At 45.2% G+C, this 17,488-nt stretch overlaps 1 protein-coding gene across 1 annotated transcript in view; it reads right to left on the reverse strand.

Annotated features, from left to right (window-relative positions):
• Positions 1-17,488, reverse strand: part of LOC8028232 (solute carrier family 2, facilitated glucose transporter member 1) — an 82,958-nt gene that overhangs the window by 30,317 nt on the left and 35,153 nt on the right. The window contains exon 4 of the mRNA XM_002410676.5: positions 9,582-9,752. Coding sequence (XP_002410721.3) covers positions 9,582-9,752 — 171 coding nt within the window. The remainder of the gene's footprint in view (positions 1-9,581; positions 9,753-17,488) is intronic.

Consider the following 17,488-nt stretch of genomic DNA (forward strand, 5'->3'; position numbering starts at 1 on the left):
TGCCTTTGTTTCCTTCTCAACATTTCCCAGTGACGGAGCGCGCTTGGCGAACCCCGTTATCGTGCGTTCCTTCCGTGTTTTCTCGACTGCCCTTGAGTGAGTTTTGATGCGCCAGAGACTTATATTTGGAGTACTTGCTCGCCGTATAGCTGGTTTGTCATGTTTACAAATTGTGTTTCGGGTGTACGGGTGGGAAGCATTTATTTGATGCTCCAAGGCTTGCACGGCCGAACCTATGAAGCGCAACTGAGAAACATAACTTAAATAGCGAGAGTCAGGAGCCGGCATGGTAATTTAAACCGTTTTTAATATTCGCGACCTTCAATTTCCGCGATTTGGAAAATTGACCGAAGTGTAGGTCACGCAGCACTGAAAAGCACAAATTCACTTCTGCAAAAACGCACTGTACGAACTGAAACTGTATTTCTGTTTTGTTTTTTTAATACCTCTACAGGCTACCTTAACTAGAAAGTAGAATCCGATTGCTAAAATGAAACAGTGCGCGTCACAAGAAGCTGAAACTCGGTGCGAATGTGACTCCGCTGGCTGTGGTGACAATGCTAAAATTTGAGAATTCGACATTACTTAAATAAAAAAATTACAAACAACCACACGAAGTGTGCTGCGATTGAAAGTGGTAGCTGCTGCGTTGTGGAAAGCAATGCTGAAAGAGATTTGGCTTCAGCAAGTCTTCTGGCACGATGTTTGCGAAGGGTTATTTTCTTTCAGTGGCGTTGATGTAGCAGTCATTTGTGAGATGATTGCTCTGGCGGAATGATTGGGCGAGATGTTGCAAGTGTTGGGGGAAAAAAACGTGATTATCGTTTCTTTTTCTTTTTGCTAAAACGTTTCTTTTTTTTTTTAGAACGCGGATGCCCGTGATTGCGCCTGCGGTGCAAGGAGCGAAAGTACGTGCGCCAGCCGTTCTGTAGAGGGGTGAAGAGTACGCGAAAACGGAAACTGGGCGGCGGCGATGGGGAGGCGAGGGAGCGTGGCCGCACAGCGCAACCATGCACTCGAGTATTTCGCAGCGGCGACTGCCGGAAGGGGCGAGGAGAGGAAGGGAGAGCATCACCGGAGCAAGAACAGCGGCAATTTCCGGGGGGCAAGGGAGGGGCAAGCGAGAGAGAGCCTTGCCGTATTTGAGCAACGACGGGGAGAGGGAGAGCGATGCCTCTGCTCTGGAGTTGGATTCTTCGTTCGAACATGAGCATTTTTTGCAGGGAAGGGGCAGAAACAGTTACTGATGGAGCAATAAATGCGGGATTTTTTTTTTATCATTTGTCATAGACCTCTGGGCTTGTTCAGGACACTTTCCCATATCACGACATCCATGGGCCAACGCGCTGTTTCAGGAACAAGCCCACAAGAGGTGTGGGCACGCGCACAGTTCACACACGAGGTGTGAATACTGCGAAAGCGCAGAAACCACATTTGCGTGAAGTGGAGCGCCCGCACATGCGCTCTACAAATGTCATCGTCAGGACAGCGGAGTGACGTCATGGACGCTTGTTGGTGCATAACCTGTTACACTAAAGAACTGGCAAGCTCCATCTTAAAAGAGCGTTCTTGCGTATGGCGTGCGCCTTGCTTACGTTCCGATGCAACAAGCACACACGTCCTAGACTTCAAATCTACGCTGGGCTGTACGATGAAGCGACATAGACATCACCTAGGTACGTAAACGTATTCCTCGAAAACAAGCTTCTTTTACTTTTCTTTTTTTTTGCGTGAGCACTCGGACAGGTTTCCTAAAGTCATGCACTCGCTCACGTTCCTTTCACCACGCGGCACACACACGTAGTGTCAAGTGGCCCTTTATCTCCCCTAAAGATAAAGACCAACCCCCTATGTCTGCAACCAAGAAAAAAAATCTGAAGTGCTTAATGAACAATGAGCCCGGACATCCTAGGCCCCGCCAATCCTGCGCAATCGAGTACGTTCGCGTTACGATAAAATCCCTATGGGAGATAACGAACCGTTGTGCTAAAACGTAGGCTCCCTGCGCTCGACCAACGCCACCCAGAAAACTCAAAGACTGTGTTCAGCCTGCTCTACCTCCACGTAACGATACCACACTAGAATGGCGGCGGAACCAACTCAGCAATTCTGTGGCCTGGGGCCCGACGCCGTGCCTCCTGCGGCGCATTGTTTAGATACGAACCCAGCCGAACGTACACGGAGCACCGGTGTTCATTCTGCGTCTGCGATCAATTTCACTGTGATTGCGTCAGAAAGCTAAAGCACCGGCTTTGATATTTCTAGGTGATGTTGACTTGGCACGTACTATTTTTGTGTATCTTTCCTCGAAAATTATAGTGCCTAAACTAGGCACATAGACAGGGGGGGGGGGGGGGGGGGGGGGGGGGGGGGGGGGGCATGGGACCCGCGGGAACGCGACAGAACAGCACACGACAAAACAGCACGCGACAAAACAGCACGCGTCAAAACAGCGCAGCGTCAAAACAGCACGGCGACAGAACAGCAGGCGTTAAAATCGCACGCGACACAACAGCACAGCGTCAAAACGGCACAGCGACAGAAGAGCGCGTGCCCAAACAGATCGGCGTCAAAACAGCACAGCGACAAAACAGCACGGATGTAGCTACTTCGAGCGCTCTCTTCACCTCTCTCTGCGCGAAGATTTTCGAAAACCTTTAACCCTTTCATTTATTGTCGCTAGGACATAACGGAATTTATTGCCTATTTCATCGCTAAGTCAGTGTCCGGACTGGTTCTTCTGTGTTATTCCATAAAACAAACGAAGTTAGCAGTAGTTACTACTACTTAACTACGCTGATCTCTGAAGAGATTGGGTAGTTAGAGGTGATATCTTGGCGTCGATGTTAAGCGCGTTGTCTGGTCTTTTTCTTTTCTTTTTTTCTTTCTTTAGAACCAGATGAAAACTTATTGGGAAAAAGAAATCCATAAGTTCAAGTTATGAACCGTCTTGTTTGCGGCGGTCCGGTGAGGTTCCGTAGTACTGGTCGTTTCGTAATTACCACCTAAGCGTAGAACGTCCCCTTCAAAAAAGCGGGAGATGCGCCGATTACAGATGCATTGATAGAACCGGGAAGATAAGGTAACTTTAATGTAGAGTGAATTCAAGGTGTACCATGGACAACGATTCTACGGGGTTGATTCGCCGTGAATAAAATGTCCCGGAAACTCGCGGCTGCAGCTTGCAGGCGAGAATTTGGTTTGAGTTAAATTCGCAGAATATTGCCGACGAATGCCTCGATCCGGTGGAAACCGGTGAAGCAAAAACATGCCACAGCCTCAATGCTGTTGCCGTACAGCATGGGCTAAGCACACCGTTGCCGCACACACTTTCTGTATCTTTTTAACAACTAACAACAGCACATTGCCGTGCGACTGATTCATTCTTTGTAGACGACATCACCAGCAAACTTGAGCGTTAATATTAGCACGACTGCTCGAGAAATTACCAGAATACGCACCAGCGGGGGCTTCGGTACTGCCCAGGGAGCCTTCATGTACGCATCGAGTATACTCCCCACTCCCAACTTGCTCCCATGAGAACGGATTCGCCAAATTGGCCGTCGACGAGATGACCTTCGAGGAATCGGTCTAGACTCTCCATTCCTTTACAGTGCCTACTTTGAGACATGCATTCTTTAACTCCATCGCTATATTAAGGGTTCAGATAAAACCGGTAAAAGTACGACGAAATATATATATATTTTTTAATTCGGTTTTAACTGAAAAGGGTCAGTATTTGCGAGAGTGTTTGGAGGGGTGGGCGGGAGAATGTGCTCCATTACTGACCGTATGACCACTTCCTTCCGCAGTTTTCAGCCTGTCTCCGAGATCGGTTGAACTTTCAACAAAAGCTGAACCGACGCAATGGTCTTCAGGACAAAATGTGGGTTTTTGACCTGACAGGGATTTATTTGTGTGTCGAATTCCTTGTTCAAAGAAGATAGTATAATCATGAAATGAACAATAAAATTAAAGGGCATCCGTAAATGCCGCACATTTTTTAACCACCCCTAGCTTCCCTCTACTAGAGGAGGGCATATCTACGATTGATTTATTGTCGTTTCTTGGACTGCGCCAATTAACCACCTTTCGCTGTCGTGAAAATGGGGGAAAGACGCACTGAGTACAATGCTTGCAAATTTTTGGATTTTGATATTCGCCTCTCCGACCGAAGTGGTAGTAAAGCTCATGTTCGTCCTGTGTACAAATACGAGCCCACGACGATATTGTCAGATCACGAAAGGGCCCCAGTGCGTTTTGCAGAACAGGTCGCGTCGGCTGCCACAAAGCACAACAAGTAGAAAATCCAGTGCCTGGTTTACTCACTATTCGTTTTAAACAAGAGCCTTTAAATATTGCATTTTCGTCAGTTCTGGTTTTCGTCTATAAACCGAAAAGAACTGAAAAGTTTATGAGTCTACAAATATACTCAGCAATAAACCGAAAACTTCTGCTTGAAATGGAAACCGAAAAAATGTACACCGAATTTTAAGATAATTGAAACCGAAAACGCCAAACCCTAGCTCTATTGTAAATGTCCGGTATTGACGCTGTGCTGTTCTGACGCTGTGCTGTCTTGACGCTGCGCTGTTTTGACGCCGCGTTGTTTTGGCACGTGCTCTTCTGTCGCTGTGCCGTTTTGACGCTGTGCTGTTTTGTCGCGTACTATTTTGACGCGTGCTGTTTTGTCGTCGTGCTGTTTTGACGCTGTGCTGTTTTTACGCGTGTTGTTTTGACCGTGCTGTTTTGTCGCGTGCTGTTTTGTCGCGTGCTGTTCTGTCATGGTGCCGGGACCCGCCCCCCCCCCCCCCCCCCCGAAATCTTCCATTTTGCTGGGACCCTCCTTTCCCGCCTCCCCCTCATACAGTATTTTGTCCTGGGCGCCCCCCCCCCCCCCCCCCCCCCCCGAAACAAAATCCTGGCTACGTGCCTGGCCTCAACTCGTTTACGACGTACCTAGTAGCAGTGTTGGAGGTAACGCGTTACTAGTAACGACGTTACTGGTAACGCGTTACATTTTTCGCTAACGCAGTAACGTACTCGTTAGTATCCTGAATGACTAACGAGTAAAGTATTTCCGTTACGTTTTTACGGTATCGGCTCTCAAATTTCGTTACTCGTTACTCGTTACTTTTGACCAAAACTGGTGAAATTCTGCACGAGCTTGTGTCAAAATCCTGCACCAGCTTATCGCTGCACAGAACCAGCATCCCTCACAGTAAAGTTAAAAAAAAAAAAAAACTCACTTCTCGAAGGCGAGAAAAACCTGCGGCTACCAGCTAATTCCATTCATCCTGTTTTTTTTTTTCATAGTGTCACCACCCACAAGGCGTTACAGTCTCCTCCCCTCCCTCCTCTCCCCCCCTCCTGCTTTGTGCAGCAGAAGTGGACAGCGGGGGGGGGGGGGGGGGGGGGGAAGCCGTGGAAAGACATCCGTTTACAACAGTGGACAACTCGTGGCGAAGCGATTTGCTCACTTCTCTAGTTAAAAAAAAAAAAAAAAAAAAAAAACATTTTTTGTGGTATATTTTTACCCTCGCTCTCCCCCTCGCTGCCTGAAAGTTCCTGACCCACTTTTGTACACAGAAGAATCTTTCGCTTGATTAGTTTTTAATTCCCTAAGGTCATGATAAAAAAATTAAAAAAAAAAAGTTTTAAACCTGGAGAGAAAATTTACAAACACGAAACCTGTTTTTTTTTTGTTTTTTTCGCAGGAAAATTAAGAGGTACTGCTGGTAAGAGGCAGCAAGTGATTATAGCCAGTGTGCTGGTAACCGGTGTCCTGTTCTAGATAGTGAAGTAAATCAGTCTCTGGTAATAGTATGAACCGGACTGTTACTAAAACCGGCGTACAGATGAGGGGTGTTGGTTGGCTGGTTGTGTTCCAGCAGTCCTCGTTCGCATGCTGTAGTTTATAAAAGCCTATTGACTAACATCTCCGACTCATTCTGCGCGTGAGATGGGCATGAATAACGAAAGTCCGTCGCCATGGCCAGCAGGTCTGAATGAAATGTATCAACTAAAGGAGACAGGTAATTTACAGTTTCAATGCCTAATCTGCATGCTGAAAATTAAGCTGCTTCGCGCATCAAAACACTATGAAACCGCTGTGTAAATTTATCTTTATCCAAGCTTGTTAAGGAGGCTTATCATACATCTCTGCCAAACATATGTACTCGAACAGAAAAGTAACGTTAAAGTAACGTAAAAGTAACGTTCGTTATTTTTGGAAAGTAACGGTAACGGTATATCGTTACGTTTGTAAAAGAGTAACGTAGCTCGATAACGCGTTACTTTTTACCAAACTAACGAGTAACGCTATTTCGTTACTTTTTTCCGGTAACGGGCACAACACTGCCTAGTAGTTTGCTCGAGACAATGTAGGGTTTACGTAACAAAGTAACAAAGATCTGGCCGGTTCCACGGAAAATCTAAGGATTACTTCAAACCATCTTGGACGGCTTAACGCTCGACCATAACCTCTGTCCCAATAAAGGACTGAGATTTGGCAGAGTCGCAGTTTTACGGCCCCAAACTCCGCAAAAGCCTCCGTGAGATAGCGGGATGTTCGGAAGCATTTTATGACTCCAGACACAAGATTGCGTGTTAAACTCTGTCGTAAACGTCGTGGGCGTAGCATTAAACAAGTACGTTATGCAGGCTTGGGGTTGGGGTCCTTTAAAACAATATGGTTACCCGTTTTATTTCTGATATACCAACGCATACCAACCGCGGCATTATTAACTTGAAACGTTTATAGGCTAGGTTTTCAGGGGATGCGAAGCATCCCAAAAGCGTAACCGCGAATTTTCCCGCTAAACTTAGTGGAGAAAATGACGTCACATGGCTTCATATCGCGTGGCATACACGCAAGAGCAGTTTCCCCGCTAAATTTATCGTAAATCTTGACGTCACGTGACATGGTCACGTGACCTGTACGCAAATTAAGTGTCCCCGCCAGATTTAGCGGGAAATTTACGTCACGTCACCTCAACACCAATTCAGTTTCCCAATTAAATTTCGCGGGGAAGATGATGTCGCGTGACTTCGTGTCACGGGACCTATACGAAAATTCAGTTTCTCCGCTACATTTAGCGGAAAAATTGATTGACGGAAATTGACGTCACGTGACCTACACATAAATTCAGTTTACCCGCTACCGGTCATCCCCCATACTCTAGGCCATGGACACAGACCGACAAAATGGTGAGTTGGGCCAGTTGGTTCATAATGGAAAAAGACAAGCGCCGAAAGACCAGGACAAGGTGAGAAGACGACGACACAAGGCGCACTCGCAACTGAAGATTTATTTATGGAAAAACATAGTCTTATATACACTTTTAAAAAACACCCACGTCACTTTCCACGTGCCCACTCTTTATCCAAGAATAGACACTCTTTTTCTGACAGAGTCACTGAAGGCTCGCTTATGCACTTATCTGCACCCTTCCTTATTGCATACGCCTCATGAATTTCCCTTGTAATCTTTTTGCTGTATCGCCCCAGGATTGCCACGTCATTGAAAACTGGTGTGCACTCACATCGGTTGCAATGCACAGCCACTTATTGCATACGCCTTGTGTCGTCGTCTTCTTACCTTGTCCTGGTCTTTCGGCGCTTGTCTTTTTCCACACAGACCGACCCGACGGAGAAAGCCAAAGGGGTTAATGTGTCAATGGTGTGGTGAGGGGTGGGTGGAGTCAATGGGGTAGAGAGGAGTGGAGAGACCTGGAGGCCCACCTTGAGAAGAAATGCCTGGAGGTTACTAGCAGTAAACCGAGAACGTTTCACGTAGTAACACAATTGCAGGACTATTCGCCATACATTTTCAAACAAAGAAAGTTCGGAGACCTTTAATGTTTCTTCAGGGACAACGTTTCACTATTAAGCTAAATAAAACAACAAATATAAAAAATATATGAATCACCGAATTTAAAATTAAATATTTTAAATCACATTGTTATTATACAATTCTGGTTCTACAACCTAACAAAATGAAAAGATAATTTATTTATATTACTCGGGTCATCTCTTGTTTTGTGCGAGGCTCCGGAAATCTAATGATCCAGTGGTGTATGTTGTGCCTGTGGTGTAAATCTTCTGTAAGAGCGGTACACACGTCGAACCTACTCTGTCCGAATCAAACTTCAGTCCTTCACCGGGGTCCTTTTCAATTTTCATTCTTTTCATTGTTTGTTCGTTTTTTTTTTTTCCAGGAGCAATCATGATTTTTTTATGATATTTCTTTAGCGCCACTCACTTTTTTATCGAATAGTTGGTCGGTTGCTTCATTGGGGTTTAATTTCACAAAAACTAGGGCTATCATGCACCAAGTACCACGAGTATTGCGAATAAGGGTTAATGAGAAGGAGAGCTATAGCAGCTGATCATATGATAAAACAATGAACATCAAATGTGCATTAATTTATAAGTCGCGGACAATAATTTCGGAGTAGTAATTAAAATCATATTTGGTGTAGAAGTCTGACATACTCAAGAAATCTGAAAACAGAGTTCTATGAAATCAGCGGTTAAACACTAGTCAAAACATTTAAAAGTATTTATGTATGTTTGTATAAATTTGTCAAACATATTTGTGACATTTTTGGTCGTGTAAGATGATTAACAGTATGTTGAAGGGCTCGCATATACTGCAGCACGGTCCCCTGTAAAAGGTGTCTACGAGTAAGGCACGTATGGCCGATTCGTAATTAGCACAGCACCGCCTTACAGCAGCGTTCCGGATACCGGAAGCTCTCTCATTTGCTTACATAATATTGTATCCTTTGTAATTTCTTGCATCTTTTTTGTTTCACTCGAGTTACTACTTGGCTCAAATGCCACACCTCATGAACGTGCGGTTGATTTTGTACGGTATTTTGTGCACCCATTCAGTCACTAACAGAACTTGATGCCGGATTGGCAGCCTCATTTCCAAGAATGCCGACGTGGCATGGAAACCATCATAAAAGTATTCTAATAACGGTGGTCGAGACAAAAGATAATTTGGTTCTTCAGCTCAAGGAAAAGTGAATTCAGAGCACCCCTCAGTGATACGAGCATTTCTCGCGAAGTCAGCGGGTCAGTGTAAACTACTGAGGGAGAGATACAAATTGTTTAGAGAGACAGAGCAAGACGAAAAGACTATAAGATGAAAAGACGGAGCATTGAGTGCTGGTCAATTTGTGTGCTTCTTAGAATATATTTACGCTATGTTGACAGCGCGATAGGTGCTACGCGCTTGCCGGATCAATCAACCGCATCCGTTTTATCATCTCACCTTGCTCTCTGCACGTGCGTATAGGCGGGAGCGAGATCGCGTGGCGAAGGATAGACGTATCACTGGAACAACAAGCACGTAGCCTCCACCACACTGTCAAAGGGAACGGAAAATATTCAACTAGAAAGTGACGCGTGTCTTTGTTTTGTTTATGTTTTCAGTCGTTCTTTCGGATCTTAATATGTATTATGTAATATCAACCAGTTTGCTTGTCATCTGATCTGTCGTCAAGAAATAGTAACCAGTTTTGGTGAGACCTGGCAGAAATATCCTGATCCGTATTCCAACTGCCACTTACCGAAGAGATAAGGCCAGTTGTCGTCGTTGCCCAGCAGCTGCGGGATGCCGACCAGCTGGGCGAACAGGATGGACACGGTCAGGACCAGCTGGTAGATGGTACCCGTGGCCCCCCGGTATCGGATGGGCGAGATCTCGCACAGGTAGAGCGGGGCCAGACCTGCCGTCAGGCCTGTGGCAAGAACCACGACACGTCTTCCTCCGATGCTCAATACGTAAATTCAGTGGCGCGTACGGCAGGATTCATCTACCGGTTCCTCTAGAGCGCATCGGCCCGGTTCCGAACTTGTCGAGCCTGTTTAGTAGTCTTGTAACTTTATGAAGATTTTTTGGTGTTATAAGTAGCTCAATACCTCTACTACGGTGTTCACTGTGTTTTTGACACAAGCAGCATTGAGGGAGGTTCATTTCTCAGAGTTTCACTGACGTATTAACTTTCATTATCTGGCAAAATGTCATTACCCGGGGATTTTGATAAATCTCCTAAGCCCTGTTGTGCAGCACTACCAAGATAGCACGGTAATTATTTCTCAGAACTTGGCGAGAAATTATCTGCTCTCGGTTACAACCTGCGACTATCCTATAGTGAGTGTTCACTAGCGGCCTTAGCTGTGTGCGCAACTGTAAAGCGCGTATTGACAGCTAGCTTTCACAGTTCTTTTTGCAGCTTGTATTCCGCACCATTAAGATTGCCGGCCTTAGCATCCTATTAACGTAAGCTCGTTCTGAGCATGCGCTCTTAACATCGCCGTCAAATATGGCGTCCAGCGAATACCCTCTATAATAAAACCTATACTGCCAAAATTTTGTGGTAGGAAATCTAAACTGAAGAGAATCAGAAATTAAATGGGTGGTGGTATTTTTAAACTCAAAAATAAAAACCGCGTAATCACGCTTTAATTCCCGATCAAGTATCCTTTGAATTAAACAGGTCACAACTACCTATTTTTGTATTTTCGTCAACATAATTTTTAACATCTTTGTAGTCAAATGTCTACGACCTATTTGGCAGCCGCTCCTATCCAGTCATTTTACTAATCTGTTTCACGACACCAAGACTTACAGCGAAAAAGGGGATACAGGAGTGCATGAATAGCTACAAGAATCGCTTTACTTCCGTGTAGACCCGCATTAAAGTTTTCCAATAATCTTGACTTAAAAAAGCCCTCAAGCATGCCTATTAAATATGTGTTGTTTTGTCCGTAGTTCATGTTTTATTATTTCTAGTGTTTAACTTCACCACCAACGCGCTCAACAAAAGTACATGCCTATTACTTTTTTTCGCAATCTTAAGGGAGTAAAAACACTAAAACTTGGGTTGCGCTTCTTTTCCCCATTATTATTAACGTAGGCGCAGTAGTCGCACTCCTTAGGTGTTTTACGCTATCCCGAGATCCCAGTTCCCACCAATCGAAACAAAAAATATAAAGCAAACAAAACGAGATAATGGACTGGTTACACTTTGTTTCAGCTTAAGACCAGTCACAGACGACGCTATGATGTAAGGAGACTAATCAAGCAGCGTCATAAGCGCAAGCCGCTAGGCCTTCTCGGTTCATGATTGGTTCAGCCATGATATATCACGCACAGAAACATCACGAACACAATGATGGTGCACTTCTGACACTTTCTGACTGGCCCCACCAGCTCGTATGATCGGCAGCGTCCTAGCTTAAGGTGAAACAAAGTATAGAACGACTCGGCGTATTCTGAGTTGCACTACGTCATTAGCGATGCTATCCGTATAACCCAAAGTAAAAGAACGCAGCAAAAAAGTTTGGTGTATCTACTTATTTACAGAGGCTTAATAATCAGTCACCGATGCCAGAAAAAAAAAAAAACACTTTTGGGAACAGGCAGCGCTGATGGAGCTTCCTCAGGTCGCCAAATACTATCGCTTCTTGCACCAGCGAGCATTCGCAAGAAATCTAAGTCAGTTAGGCGCACCCTACGCTTATTGAAAAGCACTCCGATCAACTTCTTTTACAGCATGCCGGAGGTTGAGCAAGCGCCTAGAAGGAATCCGGAAGAACGCTTAGACCTGACTATATGACTGATAGCGACGCCCAGATTTTGACACCGGCTGTCGGGAAGCGGACATAATCTCGGGCACATCCTCAAGGCAACAGGATGCCTGCGCAGCTCATTTCTAGAAAGGTTCCCCCCGATGACGACTTTAAGGTGGGTAGATAAAAGACAACCAAAGTGCTTAAACGGATCGGCAGGTACCAGATTTGTTGCCCAATCTAGATGTACAAAATGAGCCTCAACAGGTTATGCATTTTCGGTTCTAGAAGACAACGAATGTAAATTAGCATTCTTTGAAAGGCCTACAATCACATGAGTAACAGTTTTATTGGCTGTAGGCCAAATGCACAGTGTTTTTGCGAACCGTAACTCAAGTAAATTCTTATCTGACTTCTTTAAAAATTATACAAACATATTTATATGTAACCATAAAAAATCTCAGGTTTGAATTTTAACAGCTGCGTACCAGATAATCTACGAGACATAAGTACTGTGTCTAGATATATGACGGTGGTTCTACATCATAAATGATTAAATGGTCGATAAGGTCTATAGAAGAGATCTGTGTAGCCTGAGGTGCGTTACGTTTTGAAAATTCAGGTGTATTTCTCCTAATTGAAATGTGGCTACCATATTTTGAAGTATTTGCCATGATGCCAGAACGTGCTCGAGGTCACCCATGTTATATTCCGCCTTTAGTTGGATACTGAATTGTCCTTTAAAGGTTCCATAGCGAGTCGCGAATGCCCTAATTGCAAAAGATGAACGAATGCGTAAAGACGGACGAACCATCCCCACTTTGAGACAGGATTTCTGCAAAAGGACCCATTTTGAAGTGTTTCGCATAATACCAGGATGTGCTCGAGGGCCCTAAATTTTATATTCTGCCTTCAGTTAGGGACCGAGTTGTCCTCGAGAAATTCCCTATCAAGGTGCGGGCGCCCAAATTTCAGAAGATGAACGAATGCGTAAAAACAGCCAAACAATTCCCAATTTCAGCCGATGCTACTCGGCATGCGTTGATTTGTGATGATTTGGCATATGGATGCGGATGATAAAACTATCATCCGCGTTCTCACACCGCCAGCCTTGAGCCTTTTTCTCAAATGGTAACTTTAGGGCACCACCGCGTTTCCCATGTTATGGAATTCTTTCTAAAATTTACCGATCTAGCGGTTTTCGATGACACTGAGCAAGTTTCTAATTTCAACCATATGTTTCTTTTTACTTATATAATATCCCACTCCTCCTGGCCGTATAACTTAAGTGATTATACTTCATTAGACTTTAAAATCGATCTGTAAAGCCTAAAATAGGCACCCCGCATTTATAATATAAGTGTAATGAATTTAATATTGTAGTACATTTGAACGTAGTATAAACGCCGCATAAGCGGTAGTTTCTATGCTTCGTTTCAGTGTAAGTCCAGCAGACGCAGCAAACTCTTATGAGCTAATAGGACCGATCTAGCAGCCCCGAAAGTTCGAGTCATAGGGCCGCTTCTGTTTATAATTCACTTAGAGATAGTCGAACACATACAAAAACATTACCAACACCACGATGGCGCGCTTTTGACCCTGTCTGATTGGTCCCATAAGCTCGTGTCGTCGGCTGCGTCTGAACTTAAACTGAAAGGAATAGCATCTTCGATCAACTTGCACCGGAACCGCCCTGAAGTTTGGAGAGTGCGCAGCGCTGCTCGGTCGTCCAGCGCGAAGTTAGTGCAACATCCGGAACAAGCTGCGCCGCGTCGGTGCACCGCGGCGACCGCCACCATGCGTCACCTCACGTTTTGGTCGGCCTTTCTTGCGTACGTCCGCGCGCGGTGCCCGTCTGCTGTCAATTTATCCCGATTAATTTTTTTTTTTTTACTCTTAGATTTAGCGATTACACACTAACGATCATCGTGGACGCGATTGTTGATGGGGTCACCGAAGCGGGTGACATTTCCAAATGTATAATTTGCTCATCGTTGTTGGTTCAAGGAAGAGTTTTGCCAGATAATAGCCGTACCTTAGGTGTCGTCGAAACGCCTCACAACGCTTTCCACCAAGTTCATAACTTTCGGGCGCTCCTTGCCAACACCGCAATCACCGGTAATCGTGGCAATGGTAAGAAGCTCGTCGTCCTCGCTGTCGGAAGAGCTGGGAAATTCATTAGGGAGTTTTCGTAGACCGGGTTCCTCTCTCCGCTAAGCCCTGCGAAACGAAGAAGCCGCTACTGCGCCTGCGCGCCGATAGCCTTGGCTCTAGAGTTCCCGGTATCGAAGCGGGTTTCGGAGAGCGTTTCATGACGGCGAAAACGATCTACGAAAGCTCCCTATTGAGTGCCGTTGCGTGGCAGGTCCGCTTTCGCAAGGTCGCCGTCTCGACCGATGGCGGGTCTGCTATTCCCACTCCTGGCCGCAATGCCTGACGGGGCTGCAGCCCAGTACACCGTCAGTTTTCTTGGTGCGTGGTGGGGCAACGAAAAGCCGCACCCGGGAGGGTGCGCTCCGTTAAGCGAGGGCGTCCGGTGCGCACCAGTGCACTTGATCGAAGACGAAAGAGCGCACCTCGGTGCCCCGGTGCACACCGGTGCGGAAGACCGAGGATGCTACGAGTACAAGCAATATTGTCGCGTGCGTGGCGAAGTTGGCAACGCAAGCGGCTGTCACGCAGGGTAATGGGGTTTGAGTCCCACTCGGCCCGGACACTTATTTTATTAATTTTGTACTCTTCTCATTTTTCTGTGCTCTTCTAAGTCTTGAAATCCCAGCCCATTCTCGCCTGTCATCGGGTGTTCTTGTTCAGCACATTCCTGAACGGGCCGGTGCCGCTGTATGGAAGTAGCGATAACGCGCTGCTTCGGGTCAATCACCTTTTTGTCGCCGGCGCAAGATGCGTATCACCTTTCTTTTTCAGTTTTTATGCAGAAGTTCAAGTCATTATCGTTTCTTTTCCCTTCTAACTTGATCTGCTTGTTTTACTGGTGACCACATTGCACAAGGAGGAAAGTGGGTATAAACCAACGCGTAAAACATTATGTGCCTAAAATACGCAAGCTGACAATCCATCCTTAGTTACGTCCTGTGCAAAATCAGCTACTAATAATAGGGACTTTTAGCAAACATTTACCGTGTTCCGCGTACAGCACTACCGGAGCCTTTGAAGCCTGCTTTTAAGCGCGCGCCTGGGTGATACCGTGACCACGGGGCGCACGCTTAAAAACCTGTTTCAAAGGCTCCGGTAGTGCGATACACGGAACACGGTAGCGGTTGTTAAAGTCCCCAATAGCATACGTTTTATGGCCTATACTAATTCACATTTAACATAGTAAAACTTATCTTTGACGGTACCTAACTATATCGCACTCCAAGATATCTATAAGAACTATACAAGTGCGTGCGATGGCTTTTGCGATTTTTTTTAAACTTCGGTTGGGTCTAGTTGGTTTATTCCATTTAAAAGGTTAAAGGGAAGCTGAAGAGCATCTTGAGAAAAACGAGTTAGAGCTCAATCCTAGCGTATTTCTGTCCCGTAAATTTCAATATCACAAACATTTTACCCGAGCACATCAATAGACGCGAGAAAAACGGAGAAAAACCAATCGCTGGGTCTGACGTCATGCCCAGAGGTTTCATCTGAGTTGAGAGTGCCGTTTGTGCAGGGACGAGTGCATCGTTTTTTTATTGTTCGGGGACGGCTTGCGGAAAGCGCGAAGATGCTGAGATCTTTTTTGTAATACTTCCCGGCTCTTTCCTCCCACTGGAAACGCCAGGAAGAAGGGGCTTAGCACTATTTTTCAAGCGCTGTTGTGGCTACTTGGAGCATCAATCCGAAATATAACTTATATTCGTGATCCTGGAGGCCAAATGAAGACGATTGAATTGTTTTTTTCTCAAGTCCAAAGTCGCTTCAGTTTCTTTTCAAAATGCGCCCATCCCTGTCATGTGTATTTCTCATTTCGTCCGTGTTTCAATTCGCGCTGTTTATCCTTTTTGTTTAAAAGTTCCGACGTTCTTCCTTTGATCGCAGTATCGCCACAAAATGGTAAGGGAGAAGGATAAAGTTGTCAGCACGTGGCAAGCGCAAAACAATGATTACCTCATCCTATTTTTTTCTATATTTAAAGTTACTGTTGCTTTTTTTTTTTTTCACTCGGCACGCACTTCGATTTGGCTGGAATTTGCACTTGGCTTAAAAGGTAAAGGTGAATACGCCACGTGGGGACAGATGAGTGAGCTAGGAGCGCCTGACGCAAAAATCTGGCCGTGCATGTGCCAAAATGTAGAGGATGAGTGCGAGGCACGCACGAAGAGCCTCGGCTTGAGTAGACAAGCTCCATCAGGTTAAAGCGTGAGATGCCATGTATAATAATACTTCGCTTTCTCGGGTTTTGACGTAGACACACCAAGGAACAGCAATGATATTGACATATAATTGGTATTAGTAAGTGCTCTGTCCTGAGAAAGCCATTACAGATGAATTTTTTGGTGATGTTGAAAGTCCCTGTTTGCACAAGTAGGAAGAGGTTATAGTAATTTCCCCGACGCAAGCGGTCAAACCCAAACTAGGAGAGTCATGATGTGCTCACTTAATTGCCCCTCTACCGCGTTAAACACACTGCAGTGTCGATATATCAAAATGAGAATCCGGCATCTTACCAAATGTTTATATTAAATTATTTTCAAAATTCAGGGCCATCTGCTAGCTTAATAAGTGGTGTAGATTTTTCTATACTAATTGCGGTCATCAAAATGTATTTTCTCCGGCATCGTAACTTTCACCCGCCAACGGCAGACGAGAATGGGCTCTCTCGCCTCATTTTTCAATGCTGACTTGTTTTAGTTTTCGGTTTTGGTCGGCACGCTTGTTTCGGTCGGCATGTGCGACGCGCCGACCGATAGACTCCTAATAAAACTTCGGTCATCCATAAATTTTAGATGTTTGTTAAAAAATTGATTGAGCCCGAGTCCAAAATGTACGCTGATGCAGAACTTGTTTCTGATTCGTACGTACTAACATCTGGAAAGCCTTGCATACTCGCTTGGGAACAGCTTTCGTCAGTTTCCGCTGCCATTATAGTACCGCACAGACACTCAGATGATGATAGTGTGACACTCAGATGATGATAGTGATTAGAGTGGCCAGACTGAGTTTCGAGGAGGGCCTATTCAAATATGTCTAGGTTTGTTTTTGTTTGCCTCGGGCATAACTGCGGGCATTCTTCTTTTTTTTTTATATATATAAATATAAATATATTCGCAGTAACGCCTGATTTACATGATGCGTTATTGTTTGCGACTGTCAGTTGCGACGTCGACCACCGGAGCTTACGTCCGCACATATTGTTTTGCCGCAAGTACAACGTCGCAAATGAAACTTGTAGTCCGAATCACACCATGTGAATTCGGCTTTACGGTATTTCTTGTCCTCAGCAAAAAACGCCACATAAGCTGTCGCGATATCGCTGCCTATACTGGCCGCGACAACCACTCAACCGTAACAACAAACGTTATAGGGGGGAGCGATTCAACAGTTATCCTGCCCGTTATTCCACCATTAGCGGGATATCATCAGGTACAGTAATACCCCTACCCCACGGTAAAATATATTGTCATTTCTATCGACCGACATTGTCTGATCGGCCACTCAGCGCACGCCACCTCCGGCGTAGCGCGATGCACGCACGACGCTCGTAGCCAGGATCGAACCTGATTCGTCGACCCCTCATTTTCGTTCAATGAAAATGGCATTACATTTTTGCCATGTGGCAGGTATATAGCAAGATTTGTCAGTATCTATACTCGTATTTGTTTCAACAATCGTAGTAAAAAAAGAAAACGTTCGGCATTTCACGGAATGTTACTAATTTCCCCACTTCCTCGGTCGAAATAGA

Source organism: Ixodes scapularis, unplaced genomic scaffold (genome assembly GCF_016920785.2).
Source record: "Ixodes scapularis isolate PalLabHiFi unplaced genomic scaffold, ASM1692078v2 PGA_scaffold1__304_contigs__length_218370807, whole genome shotgun sequence".
In the NCBI taxonomy this organism is placed as follows: domain Eukaryota; kingdom Metazoa; phylum Arthropoda; class Arachnida; order Ixodida; family Ixodidae; genus Ixodes; species Ixodes scapularis.